This window comes from Prorops nasuta, unplaced genomic scaffold (genome assembly GCF_024137725.1).
Source record: "Prorops nasuta isolate Cenicafe-Biocafe unplaced genomic scaffold, Cenicafe_Pnas_1.2 PNAS00006, whole genome shotgun sequence".
In the NCBI taxonomy this organism is placed as follows: domain Eukaryota; kingdom Metazoa; phylum Arthropoda; class Insecta; order Hymenoptera; family Bethylidae; genus Prorops; species Prorops nasuta.
Window position 1 is genome coordinate 6,309,575 of NW_027116803.1, and position 25,623 is coordinate 6,335,197.

A 25,623-nucleotide genomic window follows, 5' to 3' on the forward strand; every position below is an offset into this window, starting at 1 on the left:
TTTTTTACGTTCTTGTGCGCAGGTGGCAGGCTCCATTGGCCAATCTCCATGCGGAGCTGTGAAGGAGGAAAAAGGGGTTCAACGATTGGAGGCTATGCTCTATGCTCTCGATGAGATCAACGCTGACTCCAATCTCCTACCGAATACGTCCTTGGGCGCTCTTATTCTCGATTCCTGCAGCCGCGACACCTACGCCCTGGAACAGAGCATGGAATTCGTCAGATCCTACATGAATCAGGTAAGCGATCTTTCATCCTGGCCGAACGTCATCGAGGAGCGCTGCTTTTAATCACGAAAACTTTTTCGACCGAATTGGGTTAACGCATTAATCAGATTTGCCGCAAGCTCTCAGCTGGTAGACTCTATGTATACGTGTATAGGGACAGGTATAATAGTAGCTGGAGGAGAATAGGTATACAGACACGTGACAGATAAATGCATAAGATAAATGAACTGAGGAACAGAAGAAGTTAATACGAATTGACAAAGGAAAGGGGGAAGCAGTTGGCTCCTTTCACAATTTCTACTGCAATTCCCAATTTCACGGGACGCAGCGCACAGGGTGTTGTTTTCTCATCTAGATTGTGTACGAACACTTTCTCCAGCGTAGTTTCGCCAAACTCCACGAGTAAAGCGAGTTAAAAAGCTCTCAAAAGAGGCTAAACTTAGAGTCCACGTCCATTCGAAATTCATTACACACTAACTCTTAGCTTTACTTACGCAGCGTTCGCCAAAATGGCCGACAACATTCTCTTTGTCCTGGATTACCAGCTAGAGTCAATTCTGAAACTTTTGCATTTTTGTAATTTAGTTTATTTTTATTCTGTTAATTAGGTATTGATGTTATAAATGTAAGGGAATATGGCCTCAGGCGGATGTATCCCGAATAAAGGTCATTGCTCTAATACTATTGTGTAATCAATTAGTGTCAATATTTTCATTTTACTATATTAGTTCAATGTGTACAAAGTCTAATTAATTGCATTTTATTGGGGAAAATGGATTATATAAGAGTTTCAGCAATCAAATTATTTTTGCCGAAGCTAATAAAAATTTTAAATGTACAGGATCTTATTATTTGTGATTTTTGCCAGGAATGAGGGTTAACATAGAAACTTCATTCCTCAATATAAATAATGACTAAATCTCATGCTCAGTTAATTTAAAATGTAACAAAAAAATTATAATATACCATCAAATTACTATATTTCTTATTTATTTTTCTTCATCTTTCGTTGATAACATTTATATATAGTCAAAACGAGTTTAATAGTTTATTATCATTTAAAGTCACAATGAGCCAGCTTCCCCTATTACCAAATCAATTTAGAAAATGTTAAACCAACTGCGGAGGAAAAATAATGTATTTCTTACGGTAATTTATTAAATTATTTAAAGATCCTTCGACTGTGAGAATCATTTAATAAAGGAGGACTGGTAAAAGAATGTTTTTATGGGGGCTACCCCTGAATTCCTTTGATCTGCAGTCGTCCAGTTCATTCCGGAGTTTGTCGTCAGTGAATGGTGGGCGAAGTTTGCTCGTATAACCAACGCTAGAGTTGAGCTGTCTCAACTTGAAAATCGTAGGGCGGACCGATTGTCTTGGAAAGATCGGCCAAAGACGTCGGAAATTGGTGCAATTAATCTGCTTCACCTCTCTGAATTCAATGATAACAGATCTCCCCTGTCTATCACAGGCTCCGCCAACTTTCCACTTGCCTCTATAAAACCTTTTCTACGCGAAGATTAAATCATTTCATTGTCAAATAAGAGTCCCAAAATTCTTCATATATGGGTTCTATTATTCTCCTTTTTTTTACACGTAATTTATTATCCATTTCAGTCTTTAAAAACGTTTTGTGATAAAAACTTCAAAGATAAACATGAAGAATGTTGGTACTGGATTATTATGTTATAAATCAGAATAACAACAAATTTATTATAATAAATTGTTCAAATATTTTTATTTAGTTTAATTTTAATCACACGTACTATATATTATGTGTTTTCAGGAATTAAAAAATTTCCAAACAATTCTAACTAAAACTACACAATCACAATTTAATTTTGATAAATTTTTGCCAAGGATAGCGATTAATATTGTAATATCAGAGGTTTATTCGAGGCCCTAGGGACTCGTGTTTGAGCTACGTGTTCGGGGAATCCCTTTTAGCTGTTCGAGATGATTCGGTACGACCACGTCAAAGTGAGCCCAAATCACTTTGGGCCACCTCGTTAAGCTTACGAAAGGATTGCCGCGAGCTTTCCGAATGTTCTTCGCAACACCTAAAGAACATTCAAATGTAATCACAACACTTAAATCTGATCGTTAAAGATGTATGCAGCTGTATAAAAAAATATACTAGTTCCATCTTCTATAAAAATAAAAACTGAATAATTAAGTCAACTACGAGGATTTTTATTCAAACGCTTCATTGAGCCAATTATTTCCACAACAAGTATCAAATAATTGCGTGACTTCTAAATAAAGCTTGCATAGCGCGAATTTAACTCGAAAGTGACATTGACAAACGTTGCCATTATTTATTTGGTAGTTCTATCCTGTAATATTACTATTCTCCGACAGTATCGACACGTCGGTGAATGTTCATGTTCATTCACTCGGTTAAGTTACTGACGCCCCAATTTAGGGTTCGATTGTCGAAAACTATTTCGCAGCCAATTTCAGCTCAAAGACGATGACGTGTGACTAATATAGCTCCTTCCAATTTAAATTTAACTAGTTCTCGAAAAATACATATATTTTCCACTCATTAGAACCAGATACATATTGTTTAATCAATGCATTTAATTGTGGTCGTAATAATAATAATAAGATGAACAATTAAATAAAAATAGCATATTAGAAACCGTTTTAAAAGACTGTTAAGGTGTGAAACTACGTGTCGATCGTTCTGTTGCAAGTTCACGCGAATCGAAGAAAATAGTGAAAGCGAAGGGTAAGATTTACCAAGAGACTAGAGAGGCATTACGGTTCCAGAATCGAAATGGATCTACCTTAAGCGACTACGGCGCGTGGCTTTTCCCAGATCCGAATTTAATTTTCACAGACGACGGAGTTCAATATCACCGGATTGAGATTCTGCCATCGAATGGTCACACGCGCCATTTTCCTACGAGCTACCCTTCCCCACCTTCCCTCTCTTCAGCTTCTCAAAAAAAGCCACCAAATTCCTTCAAAAGAATCCCCTTTGCATGCAGGCAGCATCCAGCCAACGTGTCACAGGACACACTCTCTCTCTCTTTCTCTCTCTCTACTTTTTTCATAAAAAAGAAGCCTTTACCATATAACGACGATCAATTTACAAATTTATTCATCCTTTTCCATACACTATATGGTTATCCAATCCCGATATTTTTACAAGGAAAGCCTTTATATTACTTTTTTACTTTTTATTTAGTCGTATCGATATACGGAGATGGTATAAAATGGTAGAGACAAGGTTAAAGGGATTACTCGATGCATCCTGCATAAAATTGTCGAGATTTATCCACGCAGCACATCGTTGAACTTCCGATGTATATCTCTATAGGTATATTTCTGGCAACGCACATTGTCGAATTTCACTTAGACGTGAAACCGTGAAATTGAGTCGTTTCGGTAATTCTGGCAGTGCAGTTAGGCTTCCGTTCCTGGTATCATCTGGATCCCTTGTGGGCAGGAAGAAAGTCATCGGGTAATACTTGCCAGCGTGACTCCTGGCGCCGGATCCAGACCTACTATACCTGCAATATAACATTTCCTCTCCCAACCAAAGCGACTGACTATTTGCTCTCGCGACTGAGCGAAAAATCCTCCCACCGTCTTGAGAAACTCTCATTTTGAAACCCTAAAGCAACGTTTATCTAGCTCCAATGGAGGAAAAAGTCATTAAAAATGATTCTGTTTACATCAACGTTATTATAAGGGATTTTGGAGCTTTTGACTATGCTACATTTGAAGATAAAAACATATATACGAGTTTCACTGGGTTTTACTGTTTCTTTTTTTAAACAGGCCAACAACACGCGATGCGAGTGAAGCATTGAACGGGCCAAAAGTGCCAAAGGGTCAATTTGAAAAAAGTGCATCGTTACAGGAAGCATTACGCCTTGTAGACATTTCAAGATTTTAAAGGGAGCTCTTCTTTGAAAAAGCACGGAACGGTTTCGTTCGGAGAAGAGTACTCGTATCCGTAATACGTCCTTGACAAAAAAAATTTAGCTTGTAAAAAGCGAGACGTTATGTCGCTAAAAAAACTCAAACTTTAACCTTTGAAAAAAAATCCCTTAATCCTTTTTGCCCGCGTCAAAGAATAAACATGAAAAGCCAAAGTAAATTTTTCATAGCAAAAAAGGTCAATGAACTTATTTTAATTAAAGTGATTTATTAAGCAGAATTGTCGATCTTTGATGTTGAATGACGAGAATCTTGTTCTAAGCTTTAAATATCTAATTCTAACTCACCTGTGTGGATAAATAAGAGTGAGATTAATTTACAAAAATGCCTTGTAGCGTGAAACACGAGGATAAGATTGAAGAAAGGATTAATGAATTTTTAAAGTTTTAAATATCTTAATATTTCAGCTGGTGGAACGCTTAGTTGATAATTTGGATTGCACCTTTTTTAACCTAGTACTATATAAGGTTCTAACGGAATATTCGAGAGATTGGAAACATCCAGGGTAAGAACAGAAGACTCCGAGGAAAATAGAGAGCTGGCTTCCTTTGCTTAAGATGCATTTTCGCGATGATGAATTTTTTGTTCTCTCTCTCTCTCTCTCTCTCTCTCTCTCTCTCTCTCTCTCTCCCTTATTTGTTCATTCACCTCTCCGCATCTGAACTTGCATCTATCCATATACCTCCCTCTTTATCTCTCTTTCAATTTTCTTTCTCTAGAATATTTTTCAAAGAGCTCTCATCCCGGTATATCCCCTTTAAAAATCTCACCACGATGCATTTATGTCTCCACATATGTAATCTTACCTACCAACATTCAGCTTTCTTCTACAATCGCTTTCTAAATCTCCCTCAAACTTCAATATTCCAGCCTCTCTACTTGAAAACCTAGTAACAGCTCCACCCGGTATCCTTTGTACTTACAACCCTCCGTTATCAACGATTTTCTTAATGGCTCCAAGCAAAATGAGTGAAAATTAACCCAGCTGCAGAATCATTTGGAACGGTTTAACAGGATTTTTGCAGAAGCGTTTAATTCAGATATTGAAAGCTCTTGTAGACACTCTTAGTGTAAATAAATTTTCTCAGTTTTACTCCAAAGGCGAGCGTGGAAAGTTTTCAACAGTTTTATATCCATTTGCTCGAATTTATCGTAGCTTTATTTTTTCGTTCCAACTCTAAATATTTATCGATACTAGTATAGCAAATATTCACTGGCATCCAAGCTTTGGGAGCAACGAAAGTTTACTCTCTCCAAAAAACAGATCGTTTTAAAACGAGCAGTAATTTACCAGTTCGAGAATGAGTGCCTTTTCGCCAACGACTTTATAATCTCTCCCTGAAAAATGTTACGTAATAATTTTTAATAATTTTATCCTATCCAGCCAGATTAATGAGAAAAATATTATAAACGTCCCATTTTTTGATATTTTGCTTAAAAAAAGGCAAATATAAGCACTTTAATGATATAATGCTTCGGTTTTCAGGAATTTTTAACAGGGAACAGTTTAAAAGTCGTAATCTGTACAAGCTTTGGATAACGTGACTGAAAATCATCAAGTAAATTATTCATACAAAAAAAAAATTGGCTGCTTAGTTAAAGCCGTTCCGCTTTTTGTACATTAAGCGATCGGCTTAAATCGCACATCGACCAAATGTAGCCAATTAGAGAAACAGGGCCATGCATGGTTGCTCATAATTTTCAATGCATATATGCTACTAAAGTCAATTGCAGTAACATTTTTATGTCAAGTCCCTTCTGAAAAAAAAAATTGAAAACACCCTTGACGACCCAAATAATTTTTCCAGAGCTTGCAGATTTTAAATTCTTCGAACACAACAATACAACACATAAACAAGAAATTATGCCTGAATTTTTTATAAATCACAAGTAAATGCTATGTACAAATCCTCGTCACTGAATAAGAGCTCTCGTTTAAAGGCCATGAAAAATCGTGACTTTTCTAAAAGCTTTAAGCAGAACGTCTGTTGTAAAAAGGTTCTTAAAGTGATACTACAGGTGATAAAGCACCGATAAGGACGAATTCCTTAACCTCTACATTAGTAAGATGGTGAAAACGTATTAAGATCGATGCCACGAATGGTGCAGTAATTTGATCAATGCAATCTCGAGTATTCGAGAAGGGAAGGAGCGATCTATAATTGAATGGAGTTTGGGACTTTAATAAATTCCTCAATAATTTAAAGATGACTTCACCTCTGGTATCAAGATATTATTTATCCTTTTAGATCCTTTTCCCTGCACGAATCTCTCGTCGTGAGTTTAAAGTGAATAATTTCAGACGGAACCTTTGAAAAACTGACGAAATTACTTTGAAACTTCGCATACGCCACTTTTTACATATTACGTTACATCAGCTTTCGCAGAGCTTCGAGCACGGATAATGCTACTTCAATAGTGTACACTGGAGAAACTCTTATCCTATCCTACATCCGGCTCCGGCCTACTGGCATCCATCGAACAAATAATAAATGAGCCATCAGCTTTCACCATGTTTCCAATGAGTCTTCGATCGCTCCTTATTATTGTTTTATTCGTTATACTTTATCCAGTTATTTAATTGACAGACGAGATTGTTTTTCTCGACGCGAGACACGTACATTTATAAAGTAATAAAATTGAAAAGTGCTGTGGTGGTATCCATGGAGAGCTTTCAATCAGCAGGTTCAGTAGCGCTGCTTCAGGAGTAGTGGACGTGGTAAAATGGAAGGTCGAGACTTGGGAGCTTTTAACTTCTGCGAGAGGCGAGTTTAGAATTCGCTAAGCGTGCGCCGAGGCGCCCCTCGAGACTTTGCATTCAGGTGCGCCACGCGAATTTGTCTCCTGAGTGGAAATACAGTGTGCAAAATTGAAGAAATTGGAACTGAACGTGCCCATCATACCTGTCGCCGAAAGCTCCTAGGAGTCACACTGGGAAAATACAATGTAACTGGGAAATCTAAAACGTCTATATGCGAATAATAGAAAATTTTCTTGAAAAACAAATTTACCCTCCCTCAAAATTCGAAGGGTTTTTTTTTATTAACAAAAAAAAACAGCGGAAGATAAAGAAATTGAAAAATAATAATCGATGAGGGATTAATGTTGAAGAAATATGACGAGGCGCGTGAAGAAGAAAGGGTAGCTTCAACTCTGATTAGAAATTAAATTGACGTCCCAGCTGACAATTAGGAATTTCCATAGCAAAATATTCCCCAAGCAGGATATTAATAACTCCTTTATAATTCACAAGGGATGTACAGCCTCGCCATTAATTTTCAATTTCCTCAATAATTTCTCTCCAAATTCGTATTTATAGTTCGTCACTGTAATAATGTATTAATATGTAGATACAATACATATATATATACTAAATAGTTGCGCAATATTGTATATTAAGCAATTATCAAAGTGCGGAGATTTATAAAGGTTCTCCACGAAAAAGCTCGCTGAGCGAAGGTCTTTGAAATGAAGTCTGAAGTCAAGTAACCGCGAATCTCAGCTAAATTTATACTCGACGCAACGTTATCAACTCGCGTCTATAGGCTTTAAAATGTTTTCAAGCTCCCTTAAAGTGCAAGCTCGTAAACTGTCGGCTATATTTTCTTCCTTGCTCTTCCCGAAAAATTCATCCATCTAGGAGTGCGCTCTCCATATGGAACTCGCGCAGTTTCCTTATAAATGTACAGATTGAGAATATATCACCAGGCGAGAACACGGGGAAAATCGATGCAGCAATTCAAGTCGCTAAATCCCTGCTGGTGCTAACGAAATTTCTTCCTCGATAAAGAACGCGAAATCATTTGATTGTTTCTTGATTGTTGCGAAGTGCTGTCATTTCGATTTTACCATAGCGATATACAAAAAGTAGTTTTTATTGTCTCAATAATTCGTATTCAACTATCCCCGACGGAACGTTTTTCTACCGAAATTCCACGATTTGCAATTGGTCAATTTAGCAACGTTTTAAATGTCAGGCCAGAGTGAACAGCGACTGGATGGAGCTGTATAGGTTTGTTTCTGGCGAAGCCGTCAACAAAAAGAAAATAGATTCAATTATATTGTCCCGCAATTGCGCGGCAGTGGGCAATGCTACGTAGCCGACTGGATTTGTCCAACTCTCTGTCGATAAAAAATAAAAAAGAAGAGAAGGGGGACATTTAAATGGAAAAAACAATTATCGATCTCTTCGCTTCGACGCAGCTCTCTCTCTCTCTCTCTCTCTCTCTCTCGCTCTCTGGTATTCAAATGTATTCTTGAATAAATTAATAGACCAACAGTTTGTTTAAAGGAATAGTTTATAACGAAATTCCAATTGGTTTGTATAAGCTCGTAAATTGATTTAGTAATATTCTTGAAAAGTTGCAAGGTAATTGAAAGCAACAAATTTTATATATATATATATATATATATAAAGTAGAACGAAGATATACATATATATAGAAAGGATCAAGGATAGGCAGAGAGAAATGAATTTCGGGGAGCTTCTTGACCAAAATCCACTTTGTAGCTGGAAAAAGGGAGATTTTTCGTTGATACGTTGACGTCCCAGGAAAACGGGTGCCTTTTGTGCTTACGAGGACGGAGCTTGGGATTAATAGTCTCGTCGTCAGGGATTGTTCTGAAAATCTGAGAGCTTGCGGCGTTCAAGTTCTCGTCCAGCATTGTTATGGTAATGCTTCATTGGAAATTTATTCCACGCGAAGAGCTCAAAGCTTGTCCCGATGCTGCGAGACCAAAGGGTGAGCATATATAGGATCGAGGCTTCGGAAGGGACTGCTAACGTTGAGCTTTTTGCTGCAAGCTCCCCTTTCTCCCCACCTTCGTTAGAATCCTCTATGTACAGAGGCTCGAGGATAACTCACTTGTAGTACGGTAATAACTCACCAGATCCCTATCGTTATATGTAATGAAACAGCTTCTTCGTTCATTTTCATGATTATATTCTCCATTCCATATGTAGAAATTTTCGTGATTATTTTTCAAGGGGTCAATGACCTCGTAGAAGAAAATGTCATTGGAATTTATCACTCGGAGTGGTTTTCTACAATTTTTTGACCCGATTGTACAAAGAAATAAGATAGAGGACAGTCTCTCCACTATCGAAGCTATAGTAATATATCCTATTATCATTTGACACTGTAGGAGCTGCGTGGAATAATTTCTTCATAAGAGCTCATAATTCTTTGAGCGGTCTCTCTCTCTCTCTCTCTCTCTCTCTCTCTCTCTCTCTCTCTCTCTCTCTCTCTCTCTCTCTCTCTCTCTCTCTCTCTCTCTCTCTGTAACAAAATCACTGTGAAAAATTCTCCTAATGCTTTGGAGGATAATACCTTGGATATCGCTGCACGAGTAGTCAGAAAGAACTGCGAGTCTTTGTTATTCATGCACCATTGGTAAAGTAGCTGCTAAAAAAATAACCCGTCAGAAAAATTCTCATGATCGATCGCGTTTTTTGAAAAGGTAAAATGAAACGGACCAAAAGAACGCACGTTCCTGGCGAGCTTTCCTCACAGCTGTAATTCATTTATTCTCCCGAGTTATTCGTGACTGGTTTCAACAAAATAGTTTGAATTTAATTTTACCTTGGATTTTCGAGAGGCTCGTCGTATTTCGCGGTGATCTCTATCGGAACTTATAATGGCGGATGGGACCGAATAGAAATCGCAGGAATAAAGTGGCGAAACGAATCGAGGGAGGTTTGAAATGGGTCATTGGAGGGTTTCCCGCAAGGAGAGCTAGGAAATAAGGAAAGCTCTTTTCTTGCTTAAAATAAGTGGAGTGGGAGAAACGAGCGTGAAGTTTTCCTCCTGTCCTGGCGAGACACGGTCACCGCCAAATTTTTCCCACTCTAACGCAATATCTCGCAAAAGTCAAGCGTCACACTGGTGCATAAATTATGTAAACGAGACAAGCGTCCTGCCAAACGACGCAAGTTACCCGGAACGAAATTTTATTTTGGATTCGTCACGCAACTTTTCCCTGCTAAATCCTCTCGAAATTCAAGCATCTCTACTTAAACTCGCCACGACCGCCAGATTCGGCAAAAACCAGACGAGGCCAAACAGCTTGCGCAAGCTCAATAATATTCGCCAAATTTTCTTCTCGCCACCTCCCTTATTGTTATAATCCGCATTATTCCCAATTCGCACCGATACATAACTTTATACGCTCGAAGCTTCCAGTTCAGGGAACCATGCAGCATTTTATTTACAGTGTCGATCGGTGTAACGAGAAAAATATTTACTGCATGGGATTGCGAGTTTTTACTCGATTTGCTCGGAGCTGTAAGCGAAGAAAGAACATGAATAAGGAAGTGAATAAGGAAGATGTATGGTCCGTCAACTGGTTGTTGAGTGATTAATGAATAACTCGTGTCTGGAATTATCGTCAGGGGAAAAGTCTGGTTTCTCACAGTGGTTAATTCTTCTCCAACGCGTAATCGGACGAGACAAGGGAGTATCATTCCGCTTGAAAGCTTCGGCGAATAGGTTATGCACAAGGAAGAAAACGATGTAATTTATCGACCAAACAATTTAATTCGCATTATCCATGAGATTCGTTAATTTGCAATTAGCTTGTTTTATTTAGCAGAACGAATGGGCTGAATCATTTATTTCTTATGAAAACTTTTAGAGACTAACTGCATCGCATCAATCAGCGCTGATTCTCATTGTAAATGTTGCACCATAATAAATTGTTGTATTATTAAGATAAATTGTGCGAAAGGGTAGTGGCATTTTAATGCAAATCGGATGATTAAATATATGATTGCATATGCAGATGGAGGCAGATGTAAGACCACTTAATCGTCTGACTATTCAGCGACATTATCTCCTGGTGGTTTACGAGACAAAGTATCGCACACAGTTAAAGGGCAAATGTTTGTCGATGTCCTTAGCCAATTAGCACCGGGTTCGTGACCACACTTAACCTGACCATAATCCAGGCAGCGAACCCTCGCACCGGAAATGGTACTCGAGCTCTATGCCATAGTTAGCAGCAGTGTCGATATCTCACTATTTTCTTCGGTTCGGTATATGTGACTCGATCGAATCAAATCGATAACATTTTCTCAATCCTCTAATTTTAGTATTAATCTTCCTTCGAACACATTATTTTCGAGTTTCAAAACTTGGCTGTTTTTGAATTCGACTGCACTTTTTTGTTTCTTTCTTTTTCCTTCTATTAAATAAAATTTGGCGAGCTGTGATCAAACGCCATCCCTATAGGCGGGCATGTTATACGTATTCGGAAAGTTATCGCCGGCTAGGAATACCAGCCAAAACGATTTACGATATTCTAGCAGCATTCCTTCCATTTTACATATGTATCTCTTAACCCTCATACGCGAGAGCATCCCCTAAAAACGAATCCTTATTTTCTCATGTCCCGTGTCTGAAACAAGTTGTTAAAAGCGTCGAGTTAAGAATACTCAAGCGTTTTATCTTTTATAAAAATACAGACTGACTCAAATTTTAGATAATTCACTGGAAACTTTTAGGAATCGAAAGATAGATTGAAAACCTTGGGTAATCGAAGAAATTACATATATAAATATAGAGTGATAGTCAAATTTGCAAACCTTGTACAAAGTTGAATATAGAATAAAATCAACGATCGATATAACGATATATCATTCAAGAAGCAATTTAGCAATTAACAAAATTCGTTTACTATTAATCTGATAATTTCGCTAAACAACAAAATATTAAAGGAAAAATATTATTATTATAATTCCCAGTGTATATCATACTGCAGCTAATAGTGTAAAGTATTAATAAGTTAACTTATAATACAGTTTAATCTTTAAAATATCATACACCCAAAGTACCCCTATTTCATTCGTAAGTATAAACTCTGGAGTGTCCTTAAGCCATTAAAAAGATAAATACAAAGGAAACAGCTTGCGAGCAAGTTAAAGTTAATGGATAGAAAACTATCGAGGTGGAAGGGTAAATTAAAAAGTTTAGCCAGGTGAGAGTCTGATCGCGAATAACTGTTATGAAATTTCTCAGAATTAACGTAGTAAGAGCCGATAAGATTCATGAAGTTACCAAGCTAAAACAAGATTATTGAAGTTGGTGAAGTTCGCCAAGTTCACCGACGGAAGATACGTCTTCGTGTTGTTGCTCTTATCTATCCGGAAGCCGCCTCAAGTTCCAAAGAAGACCGTTCCGTGGAAAATTCTTCGGGTTTTCATTCTTACCAATATTTGCTATTCGTGGTTAAGAAAAAGGAGCAATCTCGTTATCATAAAACCCCATGTAGAATATTTGTTCGCTCGTTTCAGAGATTCTTCCTTTTTTTTCATCAAACTTTGAAGAAAATTTCTCATCAACTCGCCATTTTTTCTTTCAAAGTATCGATTGCTTTTTAAGAGGATTTCATGCTCGACGTTTTCCAGTTAGTTTTCTTCATTCTCGATGTTAATATAAAAGTTCTGCTAGTAAATCTCGGCAAAGGATCTCCGATTCCATTTTGAATGGCCATGAGGAAAACGGAGGCTCGAGGTATGGAAAACCCAATCGCAAGTTTGCATTTCTGTGTTCGATTCGGTACGAGTGGCTCCGAGTGTGGGAATGGGAAGGGGGGAGGGGAGGAAGGGGAGGCTATACGAAAATGGATGCTGTCGCACTTAAGGCTTATACATAATGGATTCTGCTCTCCCACATACCTTACCTTGCCTGACACGATTCTAAGCCAGGCCGCATACATTGCATTAATAATTTTGAAAAGTAACATCATTTCATGTATATATCACTGTAATTTAGCCACTGTGTTTACTACGATAATTAATTACAATAGTCTATATATTAATGAGAAAAAGAAGTAAATTTCCTACAAATTTCGTAACACGAGAATTTGATTATTTTCAGGATATGTCGGAGTACAAGTGCGAGGATGAAAAGCCACCGATATACGTACCGCACAAACCGGTCACCGGCGTTATCGGTGCTTCTTTTAGCGTCGTCTCGATTATGGTTGCCAATATCTTGCGACTTTTCAAGGTACGTAACTTTCTCATTCGAAATTTAATGCATCTTGTCTCTGACCGATATTACATGGCTTTGCCTATAAAAACTTCAACCATCCAGCACGTACTTCATCCTTCACGCAGATCACATTTCTCAAAATCTAATTCGATTTGCATTCTGCCAGCAGCTACCCCAATTCCATTCCCCATCCATTCCATATCCACCAACATAAACTTATTACACTTTCCTCCTCCGTATTACTCCCAGGTACAATATTTATTTCAATCTGATCAAGTTATTTTCACTGTATAATCAACCGGCACTTTTATGGTCAAGAAAATTTATCAGATGGCACGAAACGTATAAAGAACATGGTGGAAGCATTAAAAATAAGTAAAATATTAATCTTTTTTCTTCTCGTATCTTCCACTTGCATGGTGGATCATGAAAAATATTTTATACAAATATTCCTATGGAAATATTGTTCCAGTAAACTTTTTTCTAACCTTTTATACTTATCGTCTACCGATCTCTCAAGCATCCTCTTTGAACGAGCCTCGGTATAATCTTATCAGGTTTGACTTTTCTCATACAAAATTTTCTGCTTCCTAACAGAACCACACGAATGTATAAACAACATTTGCATATTTTTAAATTCGTAAAAACACGAGTTCTATAAATAAACTAAACAAAAACTATAACGATCTCTCGTTTAAAATCTTCAGAGGTTCGATGTTGATTATAATTAAAAAAGTAGTCGAAGAAAAATGTTGATCGAGTAATTTTGATTTTCTCCGGAATTTCCAGGTTACGCGAAGATATTAATAACATTTTATCCCAGCCTAGAATTATTCAACGGTATATAGATATGGTTATAGGGTAATAAATAAAAACAATAAATTTTTCAATGAGAAAATCGATTAGAGGGTATATATACGTGGGCATATGGAATTTGATTTGTCAAACGATTTGCGCGCGTGATTGCTGACCGTTCGATCGTAAAATCGGTAATCCCGTGAATTAATTATGGCCGATTATCCTGGCAGAGAGTCCTTGAGCTTCCAGGGGCCGTTTTGACGGGCGTATATTAGGATTCCGGAGAGGATCCTTTCAGCCAGCACTCTCGTATGGATCGGTCCTCTAATTTTCACCCGTTGACAAGCGCCACTGAATTTCCACGATTAAATCTACTATAAATCTATATCGAACCACTCTGACGTCTCGAACGACCAACACCGATATATAACTCGCTCCAAATTTATTTCGCAGCGACAAACAATTAATTCGGAGAAACCACCGATTCATTACCGATTCTTCACCCTCGTTATTTCATACCGTCAATTTGTTTCCACGAAATCGCGGTACAACCACTCTGATATCCATAATTCCACAATCCTCCATTGAGGAATATCCTAGGAAAAAATGTTTATCCTTGCCATTCGGCACAAAATTAAAGGAATATGGAGCCAAATGGAACGAGCGAGAATTCATTCTGTTGGGAGAGGACGAATGACAACGAGTCTAGTTTATAGTTGGCGTTTCATTATGTCTCTGGGTTAGAGGTTGAGGGGGGGGGGCAGAGAAAACGCGGTTAGCATATTTTACTTGGAGCAAAGCCATTTTTTCAAGCGTCGCGTTGGACAAGCGAGTTTCGCGGCTTGTCGCGAACCAGACGAGAGTTAGCAGAGTCTAGTTCCGGCGTCAGTTGGCGCTTTTACGTGGCAAACGATTAATTGCACGAAGCAAGTTCTAGTTTGAAGATCCAATGGAGCATGTCGCGGTGCCATGGGAAGCCAAGGTGTTGCCAAGATCCCTGAAACTCTCCACGCGAAACAACGAGCTTCCGTAACTACGGGGTATACAATACCTCGGTCTACGACCAATTGGAATTCACTCGCTTCCCAGCCAACGACGCTTGCTCCGAACACACACCCCACTGCTGTTTCCTTCGATTCTCTGCCCTCCTCTATCAAATGTTAATCGATTACAGCAAAACAATTTGAAAAATAGCTTAGCTATATATATATATGTGTGTATATGTACGTGGATAGCAGAGGAATAAACAGGAAAAACTCTATTGAATCGAATGATAAATGAAACTTTTTGCAGTGGAGTTGTATCGAGTTCCAGACAGTAATTAGGATAATTCAGTGGTATATCTCAGTGACAAGGGAGACTTTATTTACGAAGCCCAGCGAAGCGTGACGTATTTTGCTGGCCAAAGGGAAGTCGTAGTTTTCCGTTGGAATTTTCAGATGCGCTAAGTGCAGGCAGCTGCGTTAAGTTGGAAGATTTATAATTTTCCTTGAAAAGAGAATGAGCGGTACGAGAGGAGGCAGCCCAGTGTGAAAATGGCCATCGTGCTGGGTGAAAAGGGCAAAGCGTGGGTCCAACCGGTGGCGACGGAGATTCCCGTGAAAAGCCCTGGCGCTTGACACGACCTGACAAGACGATCGATCACTCATACATGGATAAGCCGCGAAAGCGCCTGGGTACTTCCGCTTTCACCGGAAAATCTCCGCTTCTTATACGACACCTTCTCAAAGCTCATCGCTTTTCAACTTTTTACACCAACCTTCCCTTCTCTCTCGCAACAAAATAACAACTTTTGTACATCTCAGTTTTTATAGAGAAAAACTTACAAATTTACCCCCACAAAGTGCATTATTCTTCTACCTATCTGCGGAAAAGATTAATGCCCAGTTTCGTACGAGCAGATAGCACAAATTTCCTATACAGTTCAGAATCGTTTGTAAACTTTCGAGATTTATAGTATCGAGTTGGTCGACTCGAATGTTTGCAACTAATCAATGGCACGAAAGGTTGAAATTTGAAAAAATTCTGCGAATGTGCGAATGGCGAAGCTATCAATTTCATTTTGTGTGTGATAGAAGAATGATATATTCAGTGTTATAGTTCGGTTGTCAATTATAGTTGTATACAGTTATGTCGATTTTCTCTTTAATGAGCTTTTGGCAAAACAGAAGCACCACGTGGGTAACGCAACATTATTGTATATGGATGAGGCCCCTCTACCCTCTTTTGTGGTCTCTACATTAGTGACTGTCTAGCCATACTCGTTTGATCTACGTGCCCGCATCACAAAATCCGATAAGATTCATCCAATTTCAGCTTTATCCACCGACTCTCTACCCCCTCTCTCTTTCTCTTCCCCTCTCTCCTTCCCCGACCTTGTCATCCCTCTATCTTTCTCTACAACCTTAAACCCTTATTTCCTTTAAATCTTCCTAACAAATCGACTCTCATGCATATCGTCCTTTTTCCTACAATTTTACTACACTTCGAAACAGCCAATCAAATACTTCCCCTCTGCGTCATAATTCATTTTCAGAATTCATTTTTCGGTATACTCGTCGTAGAAGCCCAGTGTTACCTAAGAAATCACCGAGCAACTTTGGCAGCTTCATCCTTTTTCGATTTGTTCCCTTATTTTTATTGATCGTGAAGCCGGAATTGTTTTTCTTCTGAAGAGAGAAATTGTGATCGAGCATGTAGTACAGCTCCCGACTAGATTCCTTCTCAGCTACGTTTACACAGCTTGAAGTGTACGCTCGAAAAGAACTTACCCTGCTTCATGGAAAGTTGGGAAATTTTTAGTGAAATAAGATTCATGACTCAAAGGGAATAATAAAATATTGATTCGGACGAGAAAGGTCATATTTTTTAATATTCTTTAAAATACTCGATCCGAGTCAGGGGAGAGACTCCATTAAATGATCAAATTATTACAAAGGCTGCTTGGAGATTCGATTGTTTCACTTACAAATACAATCCATTCAGGTTTGTCATATACAATTAAAGGCTCAACCCGGTGGAATGATTGTTCGGCGTGCAAATATAATTAATCAACGTTACTCGCTACACTTTGAGGTCAACGGTCACCCACAAATTGCATTTCCTGCTTGTTTCCATAGAGGTACTATTCATACCCTCCCCCTTGTTCTCACCCTCTGTTTATACCTCTCGCTCACACCCTTTCAACTTCCTTATCATTGTCCAACCCTCCCCCCAACAGTAACTCCTTGCAAAATCATCGCGAAGAAAAGCACGATTCGCAAAAGCAGAATATATATAGTTAGAAAATAGGAAATTTAAGGAGTTTCCGCATTTGTACTTCTCCTGTTCTCTTTATTTAACATATACCACAGTGGTCCTCCTTCAATTTCGTTCAACCCTCTATTCCAAAGTTATCCTCTTAACGAGTATAAGATCACAGCTATTGTAATAAAACGCGAATACAGATTTTATGTTGTTTTGCCTGTATAAACACGCGTTTTCGTCTGGTTTTGCGATAGCCTAAGAGGAGTTTGCGATAAAGCGAGGCGAGGCGATCGTTAAAGGAGAACTTGGAAGGAGAATATAGGGATAGTGCGATGGTCAGTGAGATCCCGTTTGGCCGGACGTTTTACGACAAAATGCCGTGGTTTTCTTGCCAGGGTACCACCGGAAAGTAAATTCGTACTTCAATGGCACCGTTCGTCGTCTTGTCGACACGGGCGTCGACCTCCTTTAACCTGGAAGATGTCCTTTCCCGCAAACGAGACTACCGGACAACCTGAAAAGAAACGCTTCAGTTTATCCGATGGACTCGACCAACAGAAACTGACAAATTATGAAAAATCTCACATAAATAAAATTTTGCTCTTTATTCTAGCTTCTTGCAACCATCTCGATCTTCTGTTTCTTATTCCTTCCTATACAATATCCGGGAAATCAACTTTCCATTCATTACACATTATCTTTTTAACTCAAATATTAACAACCCCTTTAGAGACTCTTTAACGCGATTCTTGTGTTAAAACCTTTATATATACTTATTTAATTTTCATCATTGCAATCTCCTGCATAATAATCTTTATTAACATATCTGTGTTTGGTTTCCGGTATACATACCGGAAAACATTTTTGCCCGGAAACGGAAATGCTAACGAGAAACTGAACTGACGCGTTTAATTTCCATACCATAATTAACAAAGCTCTTAGCTCTAATCTGGTTTTTTTAGCCTCCTGCGTTTTATTTAAACAGATTTTTTTCCATTGTTCAATACTTAAGATTATAAACAAGCTTTTATGGGGTCGACAATTATTTTTGTATTATAATATATACTTTTTTCGACTCTTGACGAAAAAATTGAAAGTGGTAAGGTTCAGAGAGAAGGGAATAAATGTGGATGAAGCGATGGGGAATAAAAACAGAATGGTTTATCGGAACAATCACTTTTGAATAGATGTTGCGTGCAAACCGATAGCAGAACGATAGTCATTCTATACGAAGTTTAATGGCCCTCTCGAAGCCGATTGCCAGTTTCGATCCCAGTTTGCTTTGCACTTCCAGAGCACTCAAGGCGGCAACCAAATGAATAAATTAACGACTGGTCTGCCGAAGTCTAATAGAGGCTCTAATTAAACGGATCTACCCGCGATTGCCCCCCAGTGGGACGTTAGTCACAAAACGAAGAAGAAAACACTGAATTCGAAGATTTGAAGGATAATGCTATATAGGCAAGATAGAAAGGACGATTATAAATCGGTCGGTGGAGCGAGCGGATCGACGAAGGATAAACTAGCTGGGAGAAAATTCACAGAGGCGGATAATGTTCTTCTGATGATAAAAGTCTGACGTGGCTTCTTACGAGGGGTAACTGATCTCTCTTTCTGCCACTCAGCCACACCATGGCTCACTTCTGTACCATTGGCAACACTGAGTATTTTATATACGCTCCAAACTGATCCGAAAATAAAAACAATCGATATACTATTAGGAAGATAATTAGGTTTCGATTATTAAAGTTTATTATACTTTATATAGTATTTTTATCTATGTATTTCTGATATTTATTATACTAATAGAGGTCCATTACTGATACGCCTGAGATGGTAGATGGAAAAATTTAAGGGAGATTTGCATGATTATATAAGACATATTTGATCTTTGCATTAGATTTTTTCATTATGTGCATTCACAGGTTTTACACAACATTTTTATAATTATAATTGTTAAAGACCTAAATGCCTCAGAGTGCACATGGGAAGGGGGGAATGTCTCCATATGATGATAGGAGATATTCAATTTTTGCATATAAGAACTTTTCAAAGTCCTTTACTATTTGCATTCAGAAAAGTCTTATATCCAATTTAGGTATCTCCTACAGTTAAGAAGATACATACGTCTTCTTCCATCTATGCTTTACGACAGTTTAAGAGGCGGACGCTGTATACATAGTTATATTAATGACACGAATAAATACGAAGCACAGGTGTCAATTCTACTCGGTTTTGCTCGTATGTATATATATATATATATATATATGTGTGTGTGTGTGTGTGTGTGAAGCAAAACTATACATACTCTTGGCCAGCAAGTTACGCGAGGGAATTTTGTATGCAGAGAGCGAGTCTCATAGGAGGGGGACGTAGCTTCGACGATATGTTCATGCAAACGCCAAGTTGCCACAGACACGGAACATAACGACGTGCGCCACTCGCCAATAACTTATCGATCTCCAAGATGTACCGTATATAGATTATACGATTATTTCGTCACATTATATTTATGAGAAACCGCGCATTGTTATTCCTTCAACGGATTACGCAAGTGAATATAAAACGCTGATATAAACGGCCACGGAGTAGCGTATAAATTTAATCGCACTCTTCTCACAGAAATCATATTTCTCTCAAGATGCAAGTGATAGAAACTGAAATTAAAGTACCTGCAACGTGAAAATGGTGACACTCGAGAATATGGTAAATTTAATTTTTCTTTTTTCAAATAAGGCAGGTTTAATTTTTCAAATAAATGTAATACTCGTTATATAATGATTTGATAATAAAACATACATCATGGAAATGGCTGTAAAGATTATACGAGCAGTAGTAACATCAGCAATATAGTGGCCGTAACTTTCAGCAGTATGAAACGAAAATTTTCATTACAATACGAGACTCGTAACTATATATGAGTTGGTATTTAGATTGTTAACAAACAACATTTTGGTGCATACTACGAAAGTATAGGTATTTCAAATTTTAGAATTTCAAATGGTGCGGCCTCTTTGGCACAAACTTCTTCTCAGTAGTACGAATCAATGGTTTTCTCATAACCAATGAGAAATTTAAGAAATAAGAAAATATTTGTATTCCAGGTAGTCTCATATATAAATAATTTAGATTTTGCAATAATGAAATTTACCAATTTATCAATTAAATTAATTTATGCAGCACGCTACACGGTAACATCATGAAATCAGCAGTAAAAGCAAACCATGTCAGCTGTACTGGTCGGAATTCTCGAACTCATTTGTTATAATTAATTATCTCGACGAAAACAAACGGCACGAAATTAAAGTTAATCATAACAGACCAGGTTTATCGGAAAGCATGGCACAAGTATATGATTTATACAGGAAGGTTAGACAAGCATAATAGGATCATGGAGAATTTGAATCGTCTGTGGCAGAAAACAATATAAATTCAAGTATCCAAGTGCTAATTATGGCATAACGAGCTTAGTTTCTGGGATCGTGTTTAAGTTGGTTAACTAATGAGTCTCTCGGTGCTTGAAATGACAATTCAGAGCAGGCTAGAAGTACATTTATCGTCTTCGCAATGTGCCATAATGCATTCGTAGTGTGATAAGAACTTAGCACAGCTGCTATAACAAACTTGCCAAGGGACAGTGCTATCAACTGCAGGATCTTTTTAGGTTCCCTTATACCCTCTCCAACTTGACAGATAAAACCACACTGGCTTTAGTCATTCATCCAGCACTGTCAAGTGAACGTAATTTAATCCTCCGAGTGGTCCCCATTCGTGTGCCTGAAACCTGTAGAAAGACATCTTTATTTTAAACCGGAAGTCTTGAAAGTTGTTCAATTTGATCGAGTAAGGGATACGAAATTCCTTTTTAATCTTAAAGATAGCAATATTTGGTAACTCGAGCCAATTAGTAGAGCAGCTCGAAAGAGTTTCATTTAGGTGGTGTAATATATATATATATATGGAGGGTGGGGATAAAATGAGTTAGAAGAAGATAAAGTGAGAAGAGTTTTAAGGCTCTCGGTTTCTCAGTAATTCGATTGTAGGTACCTGTACACATATACTAGCAATTAAGGTTAAGCGAGCACACTCGCTGAAAGTTCTAAAGCGAGGAATAACCTTTTTGATCGTAGATCCCACAAATAAGCTACGCCTCGACGACGACCGAGCTCTCGGACAAAAGTCGCTTCGAGTATTTTAGCAGAGTGGTGCCGCCTGACAATTTCCAGGCCCAGGCCATGGCAGAGGTGATCCACCAGCTCGGATGGAAATACGTCTCGACTGTTGCCGTTGAAGGTGATTACGGAGAGAAGGTAAGTTCTCTTGCTTACACCTCAACTCCCCCCCCCCCCTCCCCCCTTTCTTCGTGAACCACGATCACCACGAACTCGCAAAATCCCCCCACCACCTTACCCCCTAAATTTCACCATTCCCCCCAACGACCATTTTCTCATTTTACTATATACCATATACGCCATTTTATTGAATCCTCAAACTCATAATTGATACTTGGAAAACTCTTTACCTTCATGGGAACCCCAAACTTTACCATTAATCTTTCATCCATCCATTTCCCAACTTTACTCCAACTTTACGATTATTATTATTCATTAATTTTATCGAATCTCATTGCGAAATTCAACTCGAGTTTTATCAAATATGCAAATAGAGCAATATTTGTCCACTAGATAAATTTTCAACTGACACGAACGATAATAACACAAAGCAGATCGTTTTCAAAACTTTTTATTTCGTATTTGAATTAAAATACCAGATTCTTCCTGAGTTCAAGAATACTGATTTCTTTGATTCGACCAGGAACCACGAGGAAATCCACTTACCAAGAATTTTCTCCGTGCATTGTGTTTCTCATTTAATTCACCTCGGAACGCGCCTATAAAAATTCATTAATCTTCATCGATATAAGAGATATAAATTTTGTTCACCTACTTTTCCAAAAGTACTTTACATTCGGACCAAAAAAGTCCTTGTACAAAATATTCGTGCACTTTATACTCGCTAAAATAAAATTTCACGTCTTTCCACACTCTACGTAGAATTAAGCGAAACACCCGTACACGAATCAAGAATGAAAAACCTCTTCGTGGTTGGCTGAAAAATTTCTTCGAGTTTCACTGTAACGTTGAAGCAGTGATTGGTGATGAAATTAGATTTATCAGGGTTGGCACGTTTGGTCCGCGCAAAATTGAGATAAACGGTAGAGTCTGAATAAGAAATTTGTTCTATCCAATGAGAGTGGAATCATTGGGGTGGTGCGTTCTGTTAATTAGAGCGCGCTAATAGCCCTCGACGTGGTATCCGTTCTAGGTACGCCTTGAGGTAAACTTGTAATGAGGTCGGAAGCGGAATTTCGTAGGAGAGAAGGGTCGCGTGTCATCATTCCAGGAGAATAGGAGCCCTCTGTGCCAGACATTCCAGCTTCTTCCTACCGTGCAGCGCCTGTTCACCAATACCAACAATATACTTCGATACACTTTGATATATCCCACCTGGTGCACTAATTATATTAATCATAATCCAATTGTGCAAGGAAGCCACGCCACGCCACGTTGGATCAATCAGTCATTGAAATTTGCCATAGCCGGAGAATCTCGCTGTGCGAATTTCTGGAGGTCCGTTACTGGCGGTCGAACTCCAATTAATGCAATGCTCGCAACCAATGGGGCTTTCTTACAAAAGAAGTAAATCGAGGTCGGTTTTCAGCTGAGCGGAGAGCCGAGCTTCACGCGGAACGTGACCAATTAAGAATAGCCGCTGACCGTGGACTTAATTAACCTTTACGAGGCATTACCAATAATGGAGTTGCAGCGACACATTCCGTTGCCGTTTCCACCTCCTTCAGATTCAATTAGTCCTTTTTTAATAGCCAACCACTGCGACGACGATCCGCCACCCCCCGATCCGCTTCAGCCCCATTTTTGCTTTCGCCTCTGGAGCTTCGGAAACACACAGGCACACACACCGGTCGGAGCCAAGATTAAACCTGCTTTATGTGCCCTGGCTGGGATTAACGCTTTTCAAAAAAGAAAGTAGTGATGCTGCAGATTTTCCACGGTCTAATTTTATGTCCTCCGACAATAATTTAAGCAGATGTAGCGAATTAAAGGAACAAACCGATATCTCATTCCAAACGGATGCATCTCGGATTCCAATGGCATTTTTCATTCGACTATTAAGCTTATTTAATTCTTTTTATAGCCCATTCCAAGTTCATTCGGAACGTTATTGCGTTTCCCCTCTGAGTTTTGTGCGTTTTATGCTTTCGAGGTAAAAAAAAACCTCATAAACGTATTTTGTTGAGAACGAGAGAGCTCCTGGGTTGCTGAAAGACAGCAGATTCATAAAAATAAACGTCCGGTTTAAGTGGCACGTAAAAACTCATCCGCTTTCAGTCCGTTTTTGATTATCCCCTCCACGTCATTTCTATTTAATGAGAGCTCGCGAACAATTCAGTCTCGCAGTCGATTAGCAGCATGCAATGGTTCGAGTATTTTCACTCTTTCACGCTGCAGTTTTCAGAAATGAATTTCCAATTTCGTTATTCGGGCGGATTTCAGGTTTTCCTCAAGATGGCCTCATTTAAAAACACTTTTATCCTTTTTGCATTAATAATGATAATAACCGTGAGACTAAGTGGCGCTCTCCCATCGTGATTAGGAATTATATTTTTAAATCTCTTTAAGGGGTTGGCTAATTTCTTTATCATCTTCGGGATAATCGAGTTACGAGAACGCCTAATTGCTAAGCTGCAAATATTTAACGAGCCACATTCTCGTCTCGCGTTACTCGCAGTTTGTTAATCCGAAGAACACATGATTCTTCGCTAAAGGATTCGACCAGTTGCTGAAGCACGTTTCCCTCGACGATCGAGTGACTCGCTAAATGGGTAGAAGAGACTCGTCAAAAAGGATAACCAATGCAAGAGTGTGGAGTAATCTCCACAAGAGACGTGCATTTAATAGAAATTGACGATTGTTAAGGTAAACATACTAGAGGCGAACGTCTACTGCAGGAGACTTTTAATCCAAACTGGATGACTGGGGGAAATGAAAAAGTGCTGGAAAGAAAATGATAGAAGGAAAGAATCATGATCTGCGAGCTATTAATATTAGAATATAAGAAAATATCAGAGAAATTGAAATATTACGTGGAAAATGTCCTTGAAAAGATGTGATTGACGCGAGGAAAAATCCATTTTACTCTGCAATTTCAAAGTACAGCCAGTTTACTCAGACCAATAATGGAAAATATTAAAGAGAAATATGAAAATAAATTATGCAAGGAGAAGCTGGTCATCTTTGGTGACCCGGTACATTGACCTTTTTTTATAGGTCGTTTCCTCAGCTATAGAGCACCTGCTCGCCTTGAAACGGTTTCCCAGTCCCCACACCATCCACCAGCACAAAATTTATCGTCCCTTATTAGAAACCTGCCAGACATTCGCGCTAATAATTTCCTCGGGATACAAACGACCGGAGCCGCGTAAATTATTATTATTATTATTATTATTATTAATGAAAAATCAAATTTATCAAATAAAAATAGAAATGCAGGGATTTTCCAATACTCCTACAAGGTCGTGCTTCGAATTACGAATTTTAACAGCGTAGCGTCGCGTTAAATTCTTTATCGAGGCTTTATTTAGAAAAGTATAAACTTCCGGTACGATATGCATAAATACGATTACTCCCCGAGCATTGTACAGCCAAAACAATGAATGTATTTCCTCCAAGAAACACGTACACAGCGAACATTAGTCAAAACTTTCCACCAGCTTGCTTCGCACACAGCCAATTTATACACCAATGTATACCCACACAGCTATATACCTATATATTTTCTGCATTCTCACTTATTGCCAATTTATGCTCCGATGTGTGTACACCCACAGCTATTTTCTACACTTACTCACACAAATGAAGAATCTTCCAATTTGGCTTCAACGGGAATTTCCCCCTTTTTTCTTCCACGACTCTTTCCAATTAATTATATAAAACGTTATTCCTTTTAATCCATATTTGACCAATGAAAAATTCAGCACTCTCGTGGATCTTGCTTATAATAAATGATATTCGTGCTCTATACGCGAGCGCTGCAATCGAAGGACAAGCATAACGAGAACACGCAGCGTCAATCATCGAGCAGATTTTATCGAGGCCGCACGGAGCGAAAGTATTTTCCCCGCTAACTAAATTTTCTCCCAATCGGATTAGGTTTTATCGATACGAACGAGCGTGGAAAAACACACACACTCGAAAGCAAACCTCGCAAATTTCAAACGAGTTAATTCTGATATTGGTCTATATCGGTGACACCGCGAGATAGAGCCAGCCACTCTCCCCTCCACTCGCAATTTTTCACCTTGGCCATAATTGATTGTCGCTTTTT

The 25,623-nt window shown here is 38.5% G+C and overlaps 1 protein-coding gene across 5 annotated transcripts in view; it reads left to right on the forward strand.

The window, feature by feature from the left end:
- The window catches only part of LOC136774331 (metabotropic glutamate receptor 7-like), an 87,899-nt gene that overhangs the window by 25,866 nt on the left and 36,410 nt on the right, over window positions 1–25,623 (forward strand). For all 5 annotated transcript variants that reach the window (XM_066728550.1, XM_066728552.1, XM_066728553.1 and 2 more), the window contains 3 exons: window positions 23–238; window positions 13,057–13,188; window positions 21,348–21,527. In XM_066728550.1, coding sequence (XP_066584647.1) covers window positions 23–238; window positions 13,057–13,188; window positions 21,348–21,527 — 528 coding nt within the window. The remainder of the gene's footprint in view (window positions 1–22; window positions 239–13,056; window positions 13,189–21,347; window positions 21,528–25,623) is intronic.